This window comes from Pogoniulus pusillus, chromosome 11 (assembly GCF_015220805.1).
Source record: "Pogoniulus pusillus isolate bPogPus1 chromosome 11, bPogPus1.pri, whole genome shotgun sequence".
NCBI classification, from domain to species: Eukaryota; Metazoa; Chordata; class Aves; order Piciformes; family Lybiidae; genus Pogoniulus; species Pogoniulus pusillus.
This window is the reverse complement of record NC_087274.1, coordinates 23,244,980-23,266,258: the sequence shown is the minus strand read 5'-3', so window position 1 is coordinate 23,266,258 and position 21,279 is coordinate 23,244,980. Positions and strand designations below refer to the sequence as shown.

The 21,279-nt window shown below is 37.3% G+C and overlaps 1 protein-coding gene across 1 annotated transcript in view; it reads left to right on the top strand.

The window, feature by feature from the left end:
- STX18 (syntaxin 18) overlaps positions 1–21,279 on the top strand; it is a 46,559-nt gene that overhangs the window by 11,037 nt on the left and 14,243 nt on the right. The window contains exons 2-5 of the mRNA XM_064151458.1: positions 14,867–14,934; positions 18,226–18,341; positions 19,667–19,744; positions 19,848–19,914. Coding sequence (XP_064007528.1) covers positions 14,867–14,934; positions 18,226–18,341; positions 19,667–19,744; positions 19,848–19,914 — 329 coding nt within the window. The remainder of the gene's footprint in view (positions 1–14,866; positions 14,935–18,225; positions 18,342–19,666; positions 19,745–19,847; positions 19,915–21,279) is intronic.

Here is a 21,279-nt window from a genome sequence, read left to right as displayed (position 1 = left end):
AAAAAAGCAAACCAAAATTGGCTCTTTTAAGTCTTTAATACTGCTGCAATGAAATTATGAAATAATCCATACAGAATTATGTGTTATTCTCTGTGCTTGTATCCCTGTATTTAATTTTCAGATTTTTAAAAAACACAACTTTGATGTTCTTTGTTCTTTTGGAAAAATCAACCCCAAACTTGCCTGTCTGCAGTAGTATTTAGAAACTATGCTGGAAAAAGGTTTTTCAGCTATTTAATTTATTGCAGTTAGAGCAAAGAGCCGTACACGTGAGTGTTAGAGAACACATGCCTAGTTACAAGTTGTAGCAGCTAATATATGTTATCTCTGACCACCAAGTAAAGCCCAGGCATCTTTAGAAATTACCTCCGGAGCAAAACAAAGCAATGTAGATCTTACCGAGACATATCTTGTGCTGTGTTCACTGCCTGATGTGGTAATACTGCCAGCATGATGGTCTTACTCCTGATGTGATTGTTGATGTGCACCCCTCACTTGAAAAGCATTCTTTGCCATAAAGATGTGCATGTAGAATCCAACCACACTGTGAAAGCCTTTTGCTGTTACAATAGTGCATTGCCTATCTTGGGTAGCAGTGGAGGAGCAATGATTAAGGACTGAATAGATGTATTTTTGGCTCTGAATTGGGAAGTGTGCTTTTGCTAGAGTGATGTCTCTTAGCAAGTGAAGGCAGTGGTAAGTGGTGCATTTAATTGAGCTTAATAGTATTTTTTAGTGATTTTTTTTTAAATAGCAATCAGTATTTTTTACCAGTTGCTGTAATTAGTTAAGAATGTGGTTCATGATGACAATACATACTCAGTAAGTAAGGCATACTGTTCCAATGAGTTGTAAATTTGATGTGACAAGCAGGGATGTTTTGATGTTTAATTGGTTTTCCTTGTAACACTTGAGAAAAAAAAAAGATCTAAGGAAATATGGCATAACTGTAAAGCTGAGAGACCCAAGAGATTACATTGAATATTCTGAATGTATTTTGTCTCTATTTTATAAGCATGGGAAAAGTTCTCTAATATTTGTCCTTGGGGGTTTGTTTTTTTGGTGTGTGTGGGGAGTTTTTTGTAGTGTATAGTAGTTTTCTGGATGAATTACAGTGTTCTGAAAATCCAGTGTGGAAATATATCAAGTTATTTTCATAATTGTGATTTAAAAGCAAAATTTGTAATACTATATGACGAGAAAACATAGTGGTTCTGGGTATATAACATCAGTCTATTTTTTCATTTCAAAAAAAGAGGACTGTCATGCACTCAAGAAGTCAGGAAATCCAGTGTTCAATTTCAGTCCTTCATCAAAATGCTATTTACAAAAGCACTGAGAACTTCTTGTTTCCTCCCTTCCTCCACATCAGGAGCTAGGTCAACTTTTCAGTTGTTACTAATGGTGAATGTTATAATCTGTTGTACAGTCATATTTGTTTTACTACGTTTATCAAAGAAGAGAGGACTGTCTAAAAACATTGAGCACTTGCAGTAGCCCTTTAGCACCTTTTTTCCCCCTCTTATTTATCATAATTACCTTAAGAAGCAGACAGTACACCTGGAAATTCTGATGAAGTTTATGTTACCTTTCAGCATACCACCAGACTTTGTAATTGAAAATAAGGATGGATGAAATATCTGAACTTAAAATTTATGTAATAAAATTGTGCTAGAGCTTCATAGGAAAAGGCTGCTGAACTGGTCACTTGTGCTCCATTTCATTTTATGGGGCTTCAGTGTTGTAAAGAATTTGTGAAGGAAAAGCCTTTTAGACCAAGAACTAGAATGAGTGAGTTCTGAAAATAAACTGAAACAATGCCTTTAGTTTGTAGTTACTTGACGCCCAGATTTTGCACTGTATTTAGTCTGATCTATATAATTTCAGTTCTGTGGTGTAGTGACACTCCTCCTCTCACCCCAGGTGCTGCCACTAAGTTAATTGTCACAAGAGTGACACCTGCTGCAGTAGACAAAAATTGGGCTGCAGTCAAAATGGAAAAAAATACTTTCTGTAGGCTCTCTTGAGAGTTTTTCATGTCCTTGTCAGCTCTGTCCCAAATGAGAGTTGGTTGATACGGTTCCATCTCTTGGCTTGTTAGCAAGAGAATTTTGTTTTGTGACTGTTGCAGCATACCATCCAGCTTCATTTGGGAGGGTCACATTCAGCTAACCCTTCCCAAGAGATATTCTGCTCTATGCATAGCGCACATTTTGTTTGTATTTGTAGTGCAAGAGAAAATCAGTACTGCTATTTTTTTAAAAACAATTCTTTTTTTCCACCTTCATGGAAAGGTAAATTTTAAAAGGGAAAGTATTTGTGCTCTGTGCTTCGCTGGATATTCTTGTATTGACTGTTTTCAAACCAGATTCCTATATGTATGCCCTCTGAGCTCCAAACCAGGTAGTGACTGTGTGTCTTTTATCTGCGTCTGTTCCAGTAAATGCATTTAGTTTTCCTTTTAGGATCATTATTTAAATCTAAAGGGGATATTAACTACATTATCATTTCTTTGGATTTGACTTTGACAGAAAGTTAATAGCTCTTCAGGAGTTACCCCATTTTCTTCTGTTTCACATAATTAAAAGGAATAGCTTTCTTTTGCCTTCATTTGTTACTTCCAAATCTTACTTTCTTTTTACAACATGTGCTTTTGTTTCTGGTTCTGTGTTTTATTTCTGTTGAAATCTCATTCTCACAATTTTAGTGCCACTGATTTCTAATTCTTGGTATTTTCTCCTTGTTTACACTCCATTTGATTCCTTTCCTGTGCATGCTTACTATCAAAAAGTTATCTACTGTATTAAGGTGTGCGCTCCCACGAATTTGAGGCTTTGTAGAGATGCATGTAATGCTTTCAGAATGGAGTAATACACTGCAGAGAGAGGCAGCCTATTGCAGTAAACAGATGAATTAGCTATGAGGCAGGAACAGGTTGTTGTATTGTCAAGTGTCTTGTGTGGCCTTGCAAAGTTCACTTCCATTATGTCTTCTCTTTCCCATTTATATGGAGGCTTTGTAGCCCTGTCTGGATGAGTTTCCGTGTGACGTGCACTAGATTCTGTAGTCCTTCTCCAGCAGGAGGGTTGGACTCGATGATCTCTGGAGGTCCCTTGCAGCCCTTGATATCCTGTGATATTACAGGCCAAGCCTTCTTAAGTCCATGGGAGCCTTGAGTTTGGCTGATTATCCTAGATCATGCTTCTTTACAGACTGGGGCGAGAGGAGGGGACCAGAAGCTTATATCTTTTATAAGATGATTCATACAAGTGTTTGGGTTGGAAGAGACCTTAAAGATGATCTAGCTCCAGGGACATCTTCCACTACAGGCTGCTCAAGGCCCCACCCAACCTGATCCTAAACACCTTCAGGGAAGGGGCATCCACAGCCTCTCTGGGCAATCTGGTATCTCCCATGTTAGCACTGGTTAGGATGATGCATATTCCTGTGTCCTATGTTACACAGTTGCTTAACTCGCCCCAGTCACATCTAAGCTTATTTTTGACTGCTTAATAATAGTAATATTGCAAGAGCAAGCACCAAATTGGGCTAGTACACTCTAGGCCCTGAATATGTGCTATTTTTTAGCTATGTTGACATATGAAAATGTTTCCCATTTTCTGCCCTTTTTTCCCCCTCATCTGCTATTCCCAAACTTTTTCAGCAAAAAGCTCGTAACATTTTTTTATGCTGTGGTCTTGTTGGCTTCACAATGTCACAGCAGTTTCTCATGGCTGTTTTTACCATTAAAAATCCTTCTTACATTTAACTTCAGCTTCTTTAATCTGAAAACTTCTCTAACGTTTTCCTTACTGATTGACATCTGTCTTGAGTAAAATTAGAATGTGCAGAAATATAAATGCTTTGTTCAGATTGGTTAAGTGAGTGTGATTAAGTTGTAAGGTTTTACTTGATGGGCTACTTTTTACAACAGCATACAAAGCTGTCTGTTGAATTAAAAAACAAACCAGAAATCCTACTTTCTTTTGTAATAGCAGTGTTCTGATTTCCATTAAATAAATTATGTTTTACTCTATTTTGTTTCAACTCAAGATTAATTTCTATGGTTACAGCAGATATAAATCTCTAGATTGCTTTTAAAAAAGGATTGTTTGTTCAGAACTGGGTTGACAGTCTCTCCTTAAGAGAAGTTATTACTTAATTTTATTTTTCCAAGTTTAAATGCTTAAAAAATATTTGTAATGGTACCCCAAAGGCATCATAAAAATGAAAAAATAATTATACCTCAAAATTACCAAAATTACAGGAAATGGACATTTAAAAATATTACTGAGATTCGTGGCTGAGAAAAAGTGAGAAAGGAAAAGTGCCTTCCTTCACAAATTTTTGTCAGGAGTTTCTGCTCTCAGTGATTAAAAATACACTTTTGAATTGTCAGCATGACTCAGATCTTAAAGAATAGCATTGATTTCTCTTTTAATTACAGCTGAGGTTTGCTGCTCTCAGATTCTGCAAGCACTTTCTTGGGAGAAATTGTGACTATCAATGAGAATTTCTCAAGGTAGAAATTATTTTCCCCTGTAATTGAGGGGTGACCATTTTTTCATAGGCCAAACCAGTTTGCAAATACTTGTAAGGAGATCAAAGTAAACCAGACCATAAATGCTGGGGTTCAGAGACACTTCTTCATGCCACATCATACATTCCTTACCTTGGGAAGCTAATGGTCACTTGGCAGTTAACTTATGTGCTCTGAAAGAAGGGATTTTTCTCAAACGTTACAGCTAGGCTTTGACCACATCAGAAGATTCTTGAGTGGAGACAAAGTGCAGTGCCTTCATTCTCAGTGATGCTCTTAGGCCAGCTTGTGATCTGATAAACTCTTAGCCCTTTCTGTAGAGTTGAGAGCCTGTCATGGTCATTTCTGTTACTTAGAAAGGGACAGAGTGGAGGGAATGGGATAATACTAACAGACTGGGTTTCAGATTGACTCTGATACCTCTTTGTGGTAGTCCAACACTTGTTAAAAGGATTCTCTTTTTCATGGTATTCTTGGGTTTGTTTTTTTTATGCTACTATTTTCCTCACCTCAGCTTAGCCAAAACTCTGCTGTTATAAGGCCTAGTGGAGGAGAGTTACGCTGCCCAGAGATGGAGGAGGGAGGGTTTTTTGTGTCTACTTCCTAGGTACTGTAACAGAGGAGTAGTAACTTGCTCAGATAATGCAACAAAGCAGTCTGTGTAAAGTGGGGTGGCAGGGAAGAGATCTGTCCCCAGATGTACCAAGGATGTGCATAGCCTCTATCAGTGCATCATTGTCCATCAGCCATGGAAAGACTTAGAGTGGCTAAGGCCCAGTAAAAAAGATCATCCAGATCTTAGAGTTTCTTGTTATATATATGGGCTCTTTGTCTTAATTTTTCTGCTGATAACATAAAGCACACAGGTGAAAATGTGTACAGAATTGGCTTCTTTCCAGTATATTTATTTGCTTTTCTGCCTGATGGGCATGCCCTTTGAGTAAAGAATCACAAACTTCTAATTTCTGTCTGGGTGTTGTCTTGGTCCTGTCCAGTATTTTAATGGGGGAGAAACTTACGTGGTGTAAATGCTAGAGCAACAACTAAAGGCATGTTTCTTCTGCATGATAGAAGTTCAGGTGTTGAAATATAATGAAAGGGTTATTTTGCTACAAACACTTACTGTGCCCATGATGAAAATCCAGAAACAAGCTTGAATGGCAAACCAAAATGGTGCTTGTGCCCCTGGATTGTGTTTGACATAGGCAGGATTTTGAGACAAAATGCTGTGTCAGTTTGTGCTGCACCACTATATAGGTGTATTTCTGTAAATGCACCCAAAAAAGTCAGACTTGGAATGAAAAGGGCCTGGCAGAGAAACGTGGGACTGTGGTGTGTGGGAGAATAAGAGGAGGGCTGTGCTCCAGCTGTGGCTTCAGCAGAGAGCACGTTGGCACAGGCTGAGGTGCTCTGCTGAAGCTGAGCTAGTTTAGTCCTGAAGAGCAGTGCTTGCACGCGTAATTCTCACTGAACTGCGCTGCAAAAACTTGCACCCTGAGTTTCAGGGCGGTGGTCAGAGTAACCTTTCACTATCTTTCTGTTAAAAGATACTGGAAATCTCTTTATATTGAAAACATCTTTGAGTCAAGAAAACAGTACTAAATGAGTTCAGAATGTGAGAACAAGGGACAAGAAAACTATCTCTAAAAAAAAGTCATAAGGAGAGTTGAATGCAGTTACTGAAAGGTTGTAAATGGAGCATTTGAACAGCAATGGTAAAGGCCAATTGTTGCAAATTCGTGTTTTGACCACTTTACTTTTATCTCCCAACCAAAACATTCCCTACAATTGTTGTGGGGGTTTATATTTTAGTCAGTGAGGTTTTGGATGATTGTATAAAAATAAAAACGTTAAAGAAAGTTATGATTAGAGTTGGACAATGAACAAGAGAAAAGGAAATAGTAGCTTTTATTAAAATCAGATGTTGCTTTTTTAAAAAAAACGTTATTATTGAAAGTATTTGTTTCCACAGAGGAAAAAATGAGGGCTGGTTACTAAAAACAATTAGCATGGAGTTACATTGTGGAAATCCTACTGTTAATTTACTCTGGAGATTACCTCATGTTCCTGTTCACGCTCTACAGATCCATTTTCAGAATATTTGGATGTGCTTCTGTACTTGCCAGTATCAAAATCATGTGTTCTCACAAGACTAAGAAAACAGTGACAAAATTAACACAGACATCTTTACTTTAAATTCTACATGTATTGCAATTTTCTGGTTCAGAAGTGAAATTCAGTGTTTATAAATAATTATCCTATAAAATAAGATGTTTTCCCCTTGCATTTATAAATGCCTGAGATAAAAAGCACTAAAACGGTTTTAAGAACACGTGAAATACTTTAGGATAATTTTAATCTTAAAAAGAAAATCAGTGGCTTCAAAATAAATTTCCATACCATTTGAGTTTGGTGTAGACACCTTACAAGTTTCTAAAATGTACAGCAACCTCACCTCTGATTAACGCACCAGTAAAACATCACACACTGATGGTACACTGCGTGCTTGCTGTCTTAATTTTGGTCAGTGGCAACTGAAGCTTTCAAGCTCTTAGTTTTGAAAGAGTCTTCAACAAAAAATGGTTTGCAGTTGTGTCACAAAATTCCAAAAATCATCTTGTCATTGTGCGTTCGACCAGCTCTGGATTATTTTAAAAGTATGGTAAGGTGCAGTATGAGGCTTCCAGGCTAACAGCGAGTTATTTACTACCAAATTTCCCACTTTGTGTGAGAAATAGTGAATTAAAAAAAAATCAAAATTATTAAGTGGCTACCTAAAGTGCGCCTCAGAGGGCAAATATTTCAAATGTGAGCTGGCAGCAGCAAAAAATCAATGTGAGACAGTTTTGGAACCATAGATAGTAGTTATATAAACATTTGCTAAGAAAATCATGAATGGGAAATTTTTAAAAAAAGTATTTCCCTTAAAAGCAAACTGGTTTGGTATTTTTTCTTTCTTCTGCAAAACAGTGCTTTTTCCTTTTTAATTTTTTTTCTTCTCCAGTTTGCTGTTAAGCCAAGAGGAAGCATTTTTTGCTCCAGGATGGGGTTAGGAAATTGTCTTTGCTTCTTACTGCGGTTTAGAGCTTTCTTAATTGCTTTGTTAATGCTCACCGAATATTGCCTGTAGTAGTCTGCAAAAAGATTGTGTCTTCCAGTGTCTCACAGTGGCTAATGCACGTTTTTGCAGCGATGCCTTAACATTTTACTTTGCCTTTACAGACAGCAACAAACCAAACAAAACCAAACAGCACAACCCAAATTAGATTACAAAAGTACTGACAATGTGTCACATTTGATTTTTACATCGTATTTTACAGTGTTGTACCATCTTTATCATAAAGAGTCAAAACTCCTCAGACTTTGTCTTTAATTCAGTTAATTCCACGCTGAATGTTCTTATCCCATGGACCACACACTTTATAAATCCACCACCTCCGTTCTTGGTTATGTTAATTTCTTTACTCTGAATGCAGGACTACTAATAAAATGCAATTAGAATGTTTCCCTGTCTGTTTCTGCTGCTGTAATTTATATGCTGATGTAAAGCAGAAACTGAACCAAGTCACAATTTTCCTGAGATTAGGGTAGCCAGGCTGGCTGTCTCCTTGCCTCCTGCTACTCACTTCTGGAGTCAGGCCACCCCTATGCCACAGTTTAGAGATTATTTGCTCTTTCGGGTGTCAGATTACGGGAGCAGTTGATCTGCGTGACCTACTTGAGAAATTTTCACGTTTGCTGGGGAAACCTAACCCAAATGTATCCCCTCAAGAGACACATCATCTGCAAACTGGCCAGTTGCCGTTGAGAGACGGTCAGTGCGTCTCTGGAGTGACTGCTGGTAGCACAGCACCACCTCGTGGCCCACCACCTCATCGCCATCCAGACCAATTCGAGTTAAGAGCCTTTCCCGCTGTGAAGTTCACCTCTGAAGCTTCAGCTCTGAGTTTAATCTCCGGTTTATTTTAACGGTTTGATCTTTGCTGCATATCACTGCATTAGGAAATTAGAAAATTTCGACCTTGGAAGGCTGAAGTTTCTGAAATGCAGACTCCAGGTAGCAGGATTTTAAACCCATAATTGTCCATTCTTAGGCAACATCCTGCAGGAGCCTGTGTGCATTCAGTGGGCTGATAGTGCTTAAAATATAACTGAAAGGAAGCTGTGTGGGACCTGACCTTTCATTTGCTGTATTTTTAAAAATGAAGGTAGTTTGTAGTGGAAAACTTCTCCATAGGAGTAATTTCTGCATCAAAATTCTTCTAACTATTCTTTCCCAACTGTAATAGTTTAGTTAAAAGTCCAAGCGCTTAATATTAGAATTTATTTAATATAAAGTTGGGTTCTGTTTATATTATGTATTCTGTTTGGGGATTAGCCTAGATTTCTGCAAACCTTTGCCTTCATTACATGCTCAAACCATGGGAAATTTCTTTTTTTTTTTAATGTGTTTTTGGACATAGAAAACAATTTTCTGGTAGTAAAACCAAGGTTTATGCCCTTACATCAGTTACTGCATCTTCTGCTAGTACTGTTTTGTTGGGGTTTTTTTTTGGTTGCAAACATGCAGTCCCAGCACATCACCTAATGTCTCCCTGAAATTCTTAATTTCTTCTGAAAAAGGCAGTGGATATGTTTGGGTTGACTGGAACTGAAATCGTGATCGGTCTCCAGATATTAATATTATAACAATGTTAACTTTTCTGCTTTTTGCAGAGAATTATAGAAGGTAGTCACCTTTTCATGAATCTGTAGATGGAATTGTTTACATAAGGCAATTGAAGATCAGGCTATTTGAACACATTGAAAAGGTTTTTTTTGTGGTTAATAAAACACTTCCATCAGCAGTGCTTGCCAGTTCTGCTGAATCAACAGTAAATGCCACAGCTCTTATTCCTTTTGCAAGAGCTTTTCTATTATGTTTTAGGGTTAAGTATTTTTAAAGTTTCCTTTAACAAAGCACATCTTTTAAAAATTCAAAGTGGCAACATGGAGTGAAGCATAGCAGTGTTACATGGTAGTAAGTAGCTGCTCATTGTTCTGATGGAGGAGTAAACTTGCTAAAGGCCTATGTTTGTTCAATGAAAATGACTATTCAGCGCCGTCGACTTCTCCTACAATATGTCACGGGAACCTACTGCAATCATTTTAATCGTAAACAATGCTGCTGCTCCTTGCAGTGGGTTAAACGTATGCAAATTGGAACCTACTGTTTCATGAGCGATCAGTTCTTTGTGGGGAGTGGAAAGAAATGTTGCATGTATTGCTAAGATACTGGAGGAAACATAGTCAGCACCTCGGCTCTGATGTGCATGTGTCTTTTGAAGATGGTGCTTCCTGTTTCTCTTATTTAAAAGTACATCTTGCTCTAAAATAATCAGAAAAATCTTGGAGGAACATACACTATTTCTAGTGAAGGCCCTGTGTATAAATAGAGCTGTGCACGCCACCTGTGGCAGCAGATGGCAACCATTCACAGTTCCTTTTGTGTTGGATCTGCATGATTTGCAATATTTACTTTTATGTTTTAGTAGGAATTGTTAAAAAAAACCCTACAGTGACAATAAACCGCAGATACAGGCATTAAAGAGGTAGTTTAACAAACTGTACCTTCATTGTGAAATGTAAACTGGAATCTAAATAAGTTCAAAAAATATTACAGGCTTTAATGTGAATTTCTAGAGGGTTTTTCACTTGTGTGACACTGATACTTTTGTTGCCACCCAGCAGAAAACTGCTGCTGCTTCACTTTGAGAATTATCTGGATTTTGTGGTTCAGAACTGCAATGGGAGTTTTTAAGTGAGACCTGGAGTCCTCAAATTCAGTTCCGGACCTGAGGTGGTTGTCTTATTAAGTTTCTTAAGTCATGACTATGTATACCTCCTCTGATGGCTGCTTCTCTTAGGAAGTTCCCTACTGGTGCGGTCCAGCTTCTGCACTCCCTTGTGCTGATACAGGTACTTGTGCAGCTTAAATGAAAGAAACTGATTCTTTGTATTTGATCATTGTTGACCTCCATTTCCAGAAGAGTAATTTTGATGTTTGATATTGACCCTAAAGGGAGTGCCTTTGGGAATGGGAAGAAAAGAGGAAGAGCCTGGAGTTCTGTAAGTGGTCTTCATTGTCAGAAAGAACTCAATGCTTCATACTCTGGTAGTGAACAGAAGGGAGAAAATTTACTTTCATAACAATGAAACTGATGTTGGCAGTACTGGGAAGAGAGGTGTGTGTTTGTTTGTCTGTTTTCTCAAGTGATTCTCATAAAGTCATTTACATTTGGAATCATAGAATTCTATGACTCTAGTTTGGTAGTGCCCCATATGTTTAGCCTTGATGTAGTGCAAGATTGCTACAGCTGTGTCATTCCTCTAAGCCCTCCTATCCTGTCAGAGAAAAAGGAAATATTTTTATTTGAAGGTGAGGCTTATTTTTCTGCTCCAGACTTTGAGAGAAGGAGAAAGCTAATTTCCAGAGGCCAAGAATGGGAACCATGCCAAGAGGCCCAAAGCTTAGATGTGTTTGTGCTTCATTTTCAGTTTGCTTTCACCTGTCCTTTTGATGGCTGTGTCAGCTGGTGGTACAATTGTCTTGAAAGTGGGCATATACAGCAGATAGGAAGTTGCAGTTATGATGGATGGGTAAATGGGATGAAAGAATGGATATGCTGAAATTCAGATGGGATATAAAATTGTTCTAGATCTACTTGAAAGATTAATGAGAGAAGATTAAAAAAAAATAGCCCAGAGGCAGTAAAAAGCAGGGGGACACAGAGAGACTGGCCAAGAAAACTGTTGCAGGAAGGAAGACTTTGTAGAGATAAAGTCAGATTGAACAAAATTTACTGTGAGGTAACTAATGGTGTTAAACCTCCTCAAAGTTAAAATATTGCTTAGCTATGTAAATAGAAAGAGAATAAGCAAAGAAAGTGGATTTGTCATGCAACTGGAAAATAGAGTAGTTTAGGCTTGCTCTCCAGGCTAAATGAATATGGAAAAAGCCACAGACCAAGCAGGGTAAAAACAAGATATCCACAGAGAACCAGAGCATGGAATTGGGAGTTTGTACAAAATCTCAGAACTTTAATGCAGTCTAATTGTGGTTTTCAGATAATCTCTGGGTTGAGATCAGACACTATGGATTTGAGAAATCCCAGATTCCAAAGGCACCTATTTGAAATTAAAATGTGCTGAACTGAAGATAACACTATTTTATCAGAGCAAGGTAAATTTAATGCATCTAATTACATCAGAGGAGGGAAACTGATAATAACCTGACCCAGAAACGGTCCAGGGTTCAGAAAAAAGTGGGAAAAAGATAAGTAGAAAGATGCAATGCAGTATAATTTGCTATCTTACTAAGAGTGCCCAACCAGCTTGATACTTTAAGAAAATCTGCTTTTCCTTCATTAGGATGATCTGATATCTGATGGTAAAGTGTCTGGTAAAGTGCCAATTGGCAGTCTACAAGTGTTTAGCAACTGGAGCAAATGCAAAGCCAATTTATGGTTAGGCAATTTCAGAACTGCCTTCTGAGAAGGAATGAAAAGCTTGAAATCTCTTCTCTGGGGCCACAGAAGTTAGAGGTAGATAGGCTTAGTGGCAGTAAACTCAAACACATGCAGGCAAGCAGAACTTTTAAAGGAAAGGACTTTTTTGAAGCAAGAACAGATGGATATGAAGTTGTAATCAGTAAACCTGGACATTTGATGTTTCTGGTTTTTTTTATAAGAGCAGTGGGATTCTAATAGAGCCATTCACTTGGAATAGGGAGATGCTTTATTACCTTTGGCCAGAGCTTGATAACTTGGTAAAGAGTGTGTGGTGTGCCTCTGATAACACAAAAGTAATTGCAGGTTCATGACCCTGGAGGCATCTTTGGGATTTATATTTGTATTATTGGGAGTATTTTTTGTCTGCAGAAGATTAAAGAATTGTACCAAAAAATTCTTTTAAATAAATAAAGTTCACATTTTCTTTAATGCTAGTGAGAACACCTTTTTTTTCTTTTGTGAAAATGGTTGAGTGTTGATATGGCAATGACAAATTGAATTCAGAACTCTGCCAGTAGTACACGGTAAGAAAAGGCAAAAGAGAAATAGCAGTGCAAGATCATAGAAGATGCTGTTAGAATTTGAGGGAAAGTAGAATAAGAAGTCTCACTTCTGATGCAAATCTTGGGAACCAAGAGCTTAATGTGAGTATGGGCATAATGGTGTCATTCTAAATTCATGAAAATAGCTTTACAAATGAAGGAGAGGCAAAGTGGGGTCAGTGCAATTCAAACACACGATGACAATTTTAGCCTAAATAGAATGCTCTTTGTGACTAGATGAATTAATTACTGTAAGACAGTGTTCTTGCTTGTCATTCTGATTCTTTCTGCTTGTTAATCACTCCTAAATTGTAGCTATTGCAGTAATATTGAGATTTATCACTTATACATTTTTGCTAATCTATTTTCTAGTTTAGTGTTTTGTTCACATGTTAATGTAAATGGTTTGAAATGTGTTTCTTTGTTTTATGTTTCTACTTTGCCTTCTGTAGTACTCTTTTCTGCCTATTAAGTACCATTGTTCTACTGAAACACTATCTGACTATTTTAAATGTTTTGTTTTCATAGGCAAACTTTACCTATTTAGCAAATTTCATGACATACAAAGTCAGAGCTGAAAAAGATTGCTGTACAAAAAATAAGTTGCAGTGAGAAGGAACATCTGCAGAATGTAATGCTTTAGCTTACTCTTTGTGCCTCTTTGACCATGTAGTGATTTCAGCATTTCCCATCTTGCTGCATATGGTGGTGCTAACACACTTTAGGAAACTTGCAGTCTGCTAGAGGTACAAACAGAACGGGTTGTTGTGAACGGGGTGAAGGTACCCATGCTGCTAATCACATGGAAAACTTTAAACATGAGCACTGGGAAAGTTTTTATCTAATATAATGAGTTGTAGTAAAAATGAAACAGCAAATAATAACAGGGTAATGTATGCATATTTGTTTGCACAAGGAAACACTTCTTTTTAGGTACACAAATCACCATGGTCTTACCATGTATATTTCCCCCCTCTTTTCTTTTTTTCAAGTAGCTGCTTAATGAAATATTTGAGAGGATTAATGTCCTGTTTATCCAAACTGTTGTGTGTTCTTTCTTACTTTTTTTGGTGTTTTGTTTTCTTGTTGTATTTTGTTTAATTACAAAGAGCATTTGCATGACAATAGGATATAAGATTTGAACGGCTTCTGATGCTTTCTTTCCCAGATACATGGAGTAAACCACCTTTATTTTGATTATAAACTAAAAGAACTATTGTTTTGTCAAATACCTTGCATGCTTTCATACACTGAATTGTTAAAGAATATTTAAGAACATGCTTTAGAAGGATTCCCCTTGCCTCCTTCCCTCTGAAAATGTATACCACTAATGTATATATTTCTCCCCCTCCTCCATCATATTTCCTTCAGGACCTGCCAAGGGAAGTTATCGTGGCAGTCATCTTATTTCCTTGGCCAATTAGACTAGATTTCTGGAGTTCCTTCATTTTCTGAAATAAGAGGCATCTTAGGCTACACCAAATCTTTTAAATCAGACTTAAGGTTTACAAAAGTTCTTTCAGATTTTTAGGAGTCATAGAATCATAGAATCATAGAATCAACCAGGTTGGAAGAGACCTCGAAAATCATCCAGTCCAACCTATCCTCTCAGAGGATCTTTTTAAAGATCTTTAATAGAGAAAATCAAGTGAATTTGTAGTAAAATGTGCCCATAGTGAAGTAGAAATCCAGAAATAATGTGACGGGGATGTGTGCTCTCACAAAAATTACTGATGACAATCTGATGACAGAGATAATACTTTAATGTGGGAACAAACTCTTCACTGGTACAGCAAAACCAGAAAGCTTTAGAAGTTCTAATAACTGAAGTTCCAATATTTTTAACAGTAACATATTTAAAACTTCTCTGCATGATCTTCTAAACTGGATTTATTTTCTAAAATGTGCATTAGGTTCTGGATTACCATCTTGCCTAATGTTTTTTATTATCATATTTAGTATTTTCATGCTTAATATTGTGGCTGCACTTAGTGTTTATGCTTTTTTGAACTTTCACTACTTTTCTCTGAGTTACATTTTCATTCAGATTTTTATGTATTGCCTGCTTGCAAAATGTGAACATTTTGTACAGATTTTTTTGTATTAAATGAAAATTATTCTCTAATTTGAATAATAAAATGCTACAAATGCATGTGTAAAGTATGGAATACTGAGTTTTAAACACAAAAATCAGTTATTTGGCTGAAGTTTAATTATGATTTCTACTTCTTTAGATTTCTCATATTGGAAAGCTGAAAGATTTTCTTCTGCAACACAGAAAGGATTACATCAATGCTTACAGGTAACTGCATTGTATTTTAAATATTTATTTTCAGATTCATAAAGTGAACTGCCTCAAAAATCTATAGGCATAATGATGATGGGGTGCACTTTTCTTGAAGATGCCAAAAACTTCTACTAAGTGAAGTTTCCACTTCAATGCCATCAAGTTGTTTGTGAGGTGACTAAGGTGGATGGTTGTGGCAATGCCCTTTGGAGGTTCCTTCCAACCCAAACCATTCCGTGATTCTATTTCCAAATGAAACAGTGTAGCATTCTCTTTTAAAGGATCCTCTGAAGCCTCCCAATGTCCTGTGCTTTGTTTCTGTAGTTCCTCAGTATAAATGCAATATTGCCTGGGATGAGACAGCTCTGTTTCATAAACCTGGCTGAAGCTAAGCTGGTGCTGTAGTCATGCTAGAGCAAATGTGGGCCAAAGTGATAGTGGGTTGAAGACAGAGGCCTAAGGCAGTTCTACACCTTTCTCCAAAAGGCTTCACAGATACCAAATAGGAGTGTTACCTGGATAGATATCCATCCCCCAGGGGAAGATAATGGGAATGGATGAGCCATCTGCTTATCTATAGGCTTGGTCTGAGAAACAACTCATTGGTCAGAAAGGTTCTGTTACAGTGACAGCGATGCTATTCAGTCAGTGATATCAAAAAGTCACCTAAATCACCTAAGTAAGTTGTCAGAGGACTTATGGCATCTTTCTTTGTCTCCCTGAAATTCTAAAAACTGTATTTTGTTGTTTCAACAAGATTTTGGGTGTGTTTTATAAGTGTAGGGCCATGAGAGCTATCTGTAGTAAATGCCAGTGAAAATAAAGCTTGGCGCTAGGGGTGGCAATTCTGTCTGCAAGGTGTGTGAGGAGCTGCTTTTCCAAACAGTGAGCACAAGCAGTGTGCTGCTGTACGTTATCACCAACTCTCTGCTTTTCAATTCCTCTTGAAATGAGTCATAAACAACACTAGGTGGAGCTCCCAATTTAATACAGAAATAGCTGGGTGTACTGCTGAGAAACTAAATTACTGCAGTAAGAGCATACAGTGGTTAAATTTTGGTTACTCCTTGTATTTTATTAACAGTATTGTGCAAAAAAAATTAAGAGGAGTAAAAATATGTCCAAGCTGTTTTGGTTCCTAAGTGTTTTTAACATTCTTTCCATAAACTTTCTTTTAATCAGTTATCACAGCTCATTCATAGAATCAGTCAGGGTTGGAAGGGACCACAAGGATCATTCTAGTTCCAACCCCCCTCAGGGATTTTATTTTTTTTCCACCTCCTCACAACTCAGGTATTAACTAAGGAGAGGAAAAAATAAGTAATTTCTTTTATTAAACCATAAAATTACCCTCTAGGTCTTACCTGTGACTGCAGTTGATCCTGTCTTTTAAGGTGAAACTTAAAATAGTTAGGGCTGTCAAATTCTCTACTACTAGGTTGCTTATGCTGTTTCACTTTGTGGATGCAAAGTGGATCATAGCTAGCACCCATGCTGTCAGTCTTAACAAATGCCTCACTTGTTCAAATGAGCACTTTCAATAACTTTTGAGTTCCTGAGTAGAATTTTAAAACTATTTAATATTAGAAGACTGTGCTGGAATTTAGGTAGGTTTAATTTTGTTAATGAAATGTAACTACTTTGTATTCTGTCAGTCCTTCTGTTTGTTTTTCCAACCATAGCACAATGGTGAAATTCAGCTTTTGAGTTACTAAGTTGAGTTATTGCAAGCCTTTTCAAACTTCTTCATAGTGTGTTAACATCCAAGCTCCTAATTGTTTCTTTGACCTTACTTTTGTAGGCTATAAGTTCTTTAATTATGGAGGTTTTATTTTTGGCATCCATAAAATATCTTGCTACAGAGAGGATGCCTTTAATTCAATTTTAGAGGAAGATTTTTAGCAATGAGAAGAAAGAGTAATTGAAACTAAGGCCCTGAGCCATTTTGCCAAACTGTAAAGATTTAACTGATATACCTAAATTGAGTACAGAAAAGCTTGAGAATTAGTAATCATTTATTCAGCTTCTTCCTTCTTGTTATAACTGTTAGCTATAAAATAATTGAATAGCAAAACACGTGAAACCAGTGATGCAGCGCGTTTATCCTCTCCCATTCACCTGGGTTCATTTGCTTTCTCTTGCACCTTGATTTTTTTTCTGCTTTTTGTTTTGACCTAGAATTGTAGAATCATAGAATCAGTCAGGGTTGGAAGGGACCACAAGGATCATCTAGTTTCAACCCCCCTGCCATGGGCAGGGACACCCTACCCTAGATCAGGCTGCCCACAGCCTCATCCAGCCTGGCCTTAAACACCCCTAGGGATGGGGCCTCAATTGCCTCCCTGGGCAACCCATTTCAGGATCTCACCAGTCTCATGGTGAAGAACTTCCTCCTCACGTTCATTCTGAGCCTATGCATCTCCAGTTTCGCTCCATTCCCCCTAGCCCTGTCACTCCCTGATATCCTAAGAAGTCCCTCCCCAGCTTTTTTGTAGGCCCTCTTCAGATACTGAAAGGCTGCAATAAAGTCACCTCGGAGCCTCCTCTTCTCCAGACTGAACAGCCCCCAACTCTTTCAGTCTGTCCTCATAGGAGAGGTCCTCCACGTCCTCTTTCCTGTTTGATCCTGCATACCACATTTCTCTCCTTGGGACAGATCTTCTGAGAGCTTTAACTGTACCAGAGATGTGGTTTTATCTTCCACTGAAAGCAGGAGTTAGGATGGAAAGAAGGTTGAAACTGGTCTATTGAAAGACAGAGGGACACATACAGAAGCTTCTCTTTCAATCTTTCCAGGTGTGTCGTTATTTCTTGTCACTTGGCTGAAAACTGGAGGGCTTGTATTGGTAATAACAGAGAAAACTTGGAAAAATAATAAATAATGAAACACTGAGTAAGTTGCCAATACTGTGAGTGACTCATGTTGTTAGTAGTCCCTCCCTTACTAAGGGAGGGTCTAATTAAGTAGCAGTACTCTTACTTAACATTAGAACTTTGTCTGAAAGGAAAGGAACTTAAATAATTTAAACTGTTTTCTTACTGAGGGTTAAATGCATTTCGTAGTTGTACATTCTCTGCTAGGTATTTGATTATGCCCAAGATGATAGCATACATTGATTTATATAAATCTTTTGCTAGTCAAAAAACATTGTAAAAAATAAGTTATCAGTGATGGGTTTGGGCTTTTTACTTCTGTGGAAACTGATGATGCAGAGAACTTCTGTGAGTGAGAAGAAAGTCTAAAATATGTACTTGTAGATTTTTATGTTGGGGATTTCTTAAGTAACAGTTTGTCTTGTTTCTCAGCCATACTATGTCTGAGTACGTGAGGATGACAGATACAGAGCGTGACCAGATAGATCAAGATGCTCAGATATTTATGAGGACATGTGCTGATGCCATTCATCAGCTGAGAACAGAAGGTAAATTGAGCAGCTCTTAAATGCTTTTTCTTACTTATTGATTTTGATTGTTAAAGATTTACTGTTGATAAAAGCTAATATAATGGTGAATATTGGATGGTGAATCTGAAAAGCTTTTGGAAAGGGAATGGTGAAAACTCATCACGTCTTTGTTTGCATCTGTATAATCCTACTGGCTGATTAGTACTGCACTTAATTTTCTTTAATGTTAGTGGAAGGAGAAGCCAGAGCAAAATATTTTATTTGTTTAAATACAGCAAGTGTCAAAAAAGATAGACTTTAAATCTTTCCTACTTGAACAGTGATTTAGGACTCTGGCACAGAGGCCTGAACCAAAGCTCGCTAATTTAAATGGCTGTCTCTTTCTAGCTTGTCCACCTGTAGAGTATTACAAATACAGTCTTTCAAAGTTTGAATAATTATAACTTTAACAGAATTCTGGTAAAGTAGTAGTGTTTTTGACAACTTGAGTATAGGATCATGCCTTTACCACACTATATCTTATGACAGTTGTAGAGAGAGCTTCTATTTTGTCATTTTCAGGTTGACTGGCTCTGTGTGTGTGTATTACCAATATACCAAAGATTTCACAGTATCACACAGTATCATAGTATCACCAAGGTTGGAAGAGACCTCATAGATCATCAAGTCCAACCCTTTACCACAGAGCTCAAGGCTAGACCATGGCACCAAGTGCCACGTCCAATCTTGCCTTGAACAGTCCCAGGGACGGCGACTCCACCACCTCCCCGGGCAGCCCATTCCAGTGTTCAATGACTCTCTCAGTGAAGAACTTTCTCCTCACCTCGAGCCTAAATTTCCATCAGCTTTGAAACGCTGTCTAAACATAGTTGTAGCATTACTCAGAATCATTGAAAGTTATGCATGCATAGGAGCTACATAATATCAAAATAAGAAATATTAGTATACTTGAATTAAGATAAAGCTTGACACAATAAATCCCAAAGATTTCTGTGTAGTATATACACTGTTCAATATTTTAAGCAATTTAAATCTCTTGCTCTGTTTCACTACGCTTAGCTTGGTGTTGTGTGTTCTTGTTCAGAAATCCATTTGATATAATGACTCAGTGGGCTCTATAACAAATAATAAAATACTGTATTACACAAGTTGTTTTCAGCTTGTGGTTTGGTGTAAGGATTTGCTGTCTTACAGAACCTATATTTAAATACAGCTCTATTTAAAATATGTAACATATAAAATGTTAATAGGCTCTGGAATATAACTTGCATATCAACTGAAAATGCAAAATTTGTGCAGTTGAGTGAAAGGTTTGTGTAATATATTTCTTTTTTGTATTTCAGCACACAAAGATGTCCAATCCACTCAGGTAAAGGAGCATAGAACAGCTGTCTTGGACTTCATTGAAGATTACTTAAAAAGTACTGAGTATTTATTGAATAGTTCAAATTGACTGATTGTATATTCCAAGAAAGAAATCGTGTTCTTCTCACCTGAAACTGTGTTTCTTGCTGTCTTGAACAGGAGTGTGTAAGCTGTATTCCGAACAAAGAGCCATCCGAGTAAAGCGAGTGATAGATAAGAAGAGACTGTGAGTAGTGTCAAAAAAGAGTTGAACTATGCCTTTCCTTTGTAGGACATTCAACCAAACTATTATTCATGTCTAGATTCCAAAAATACTCTTTTCATGGAAATCCGTAGTTGGATGAGCAACTTCTGCTGTCAGTAGGTGCATTCTAGGGCTCTTTGTTACTTCTGGCATGTGAAATTGCTCTTGTACACAGCAGAGTGCCAATACAGTGCAGTAACTCTCATTTGTGTAAATCAACAAATCAGTAAAATGTGGGCTCATAAACCTACTGGGCTTCTACAAATGCGACCAAATATTTTTGTGTGTCCCACTAAGTAATACTCTGCAGAAAATAATTGGAATGAAATCCCGCATATTTCTAATAGGTCTCAAAGAATTCTCTCCCAGGTTCAAAATTTCTCAGACTAAACAGAGAAAACAGCTCAGCTGGATGCACTCGAAATGTGGAGCAATGAAAGAGCTATTTCAGAAGTTTGAGTACTGCTTAAATAGAGCAATAAGGCATTAAACAATCACCCAGGAGACACACTCCTTTTATATGTTATTAGAAGATACCTCTGCCTCTTTCAATGGGTGTAAGAATTAGAAAAACAGATGTTGGCCAGGTGGAGTCTCTGTGCATTGCAGATGTGATGTAATGACTAAATTGTCATGTAAATTAGAATGCAATATAAATAAATCACAGGGCATAAACAAATTTTTGTGATGACTTGAAGAGAAATGGTGTTTTTTTCATATGCCTTCACCTGGCTGATTCATAATTTCCCTGAGGATTTGAGCAGACACTGGATGTGATAACGAGATGTTCCATCACCTCAGTGAACTCAGCATTCTTTGAGTAGTGCAGCTCAGGCGTTTTGTTCATTTTTAATTGAAAACTTTGTGCATTAGCATACTCTGCAAAGTGAACACAACAGACAACGAAGGAATGTGTTTCTTTAAAAGTAAATTAACCCTAGTGCAGCTCTTCTTTGTTGCCATTTAGTCAACTTACAATGTGCCTGTCAGACAATACTGAAAGGTTTGCAGTGGAAATGTACTTCATAGCATTTCCTTCTATGTCTATAAACATCCTAAGCTGTTCTACAAGTTGCTTGTTACAATTTTCTTACATAAGTTGCCTTTATGTATTAATTCATATTTTTTGATTAAAAAGTTCTGTCAGTTGCAAAGGACCAGTTCCCCAGAATGAAAAGCTGAGAAATAGACACACAAGCAGATTTTTTCTATAAAGGTACTTGGTTGTGATTCAGGTTTCATGTTTATTGATATTCAGAACTGCATTTCAATTTAAAGCTTCTTTTTCCATTACATTATCTTCTGAATTATGCATGCAATTATTCAAATGGACCTGATACTTTTATT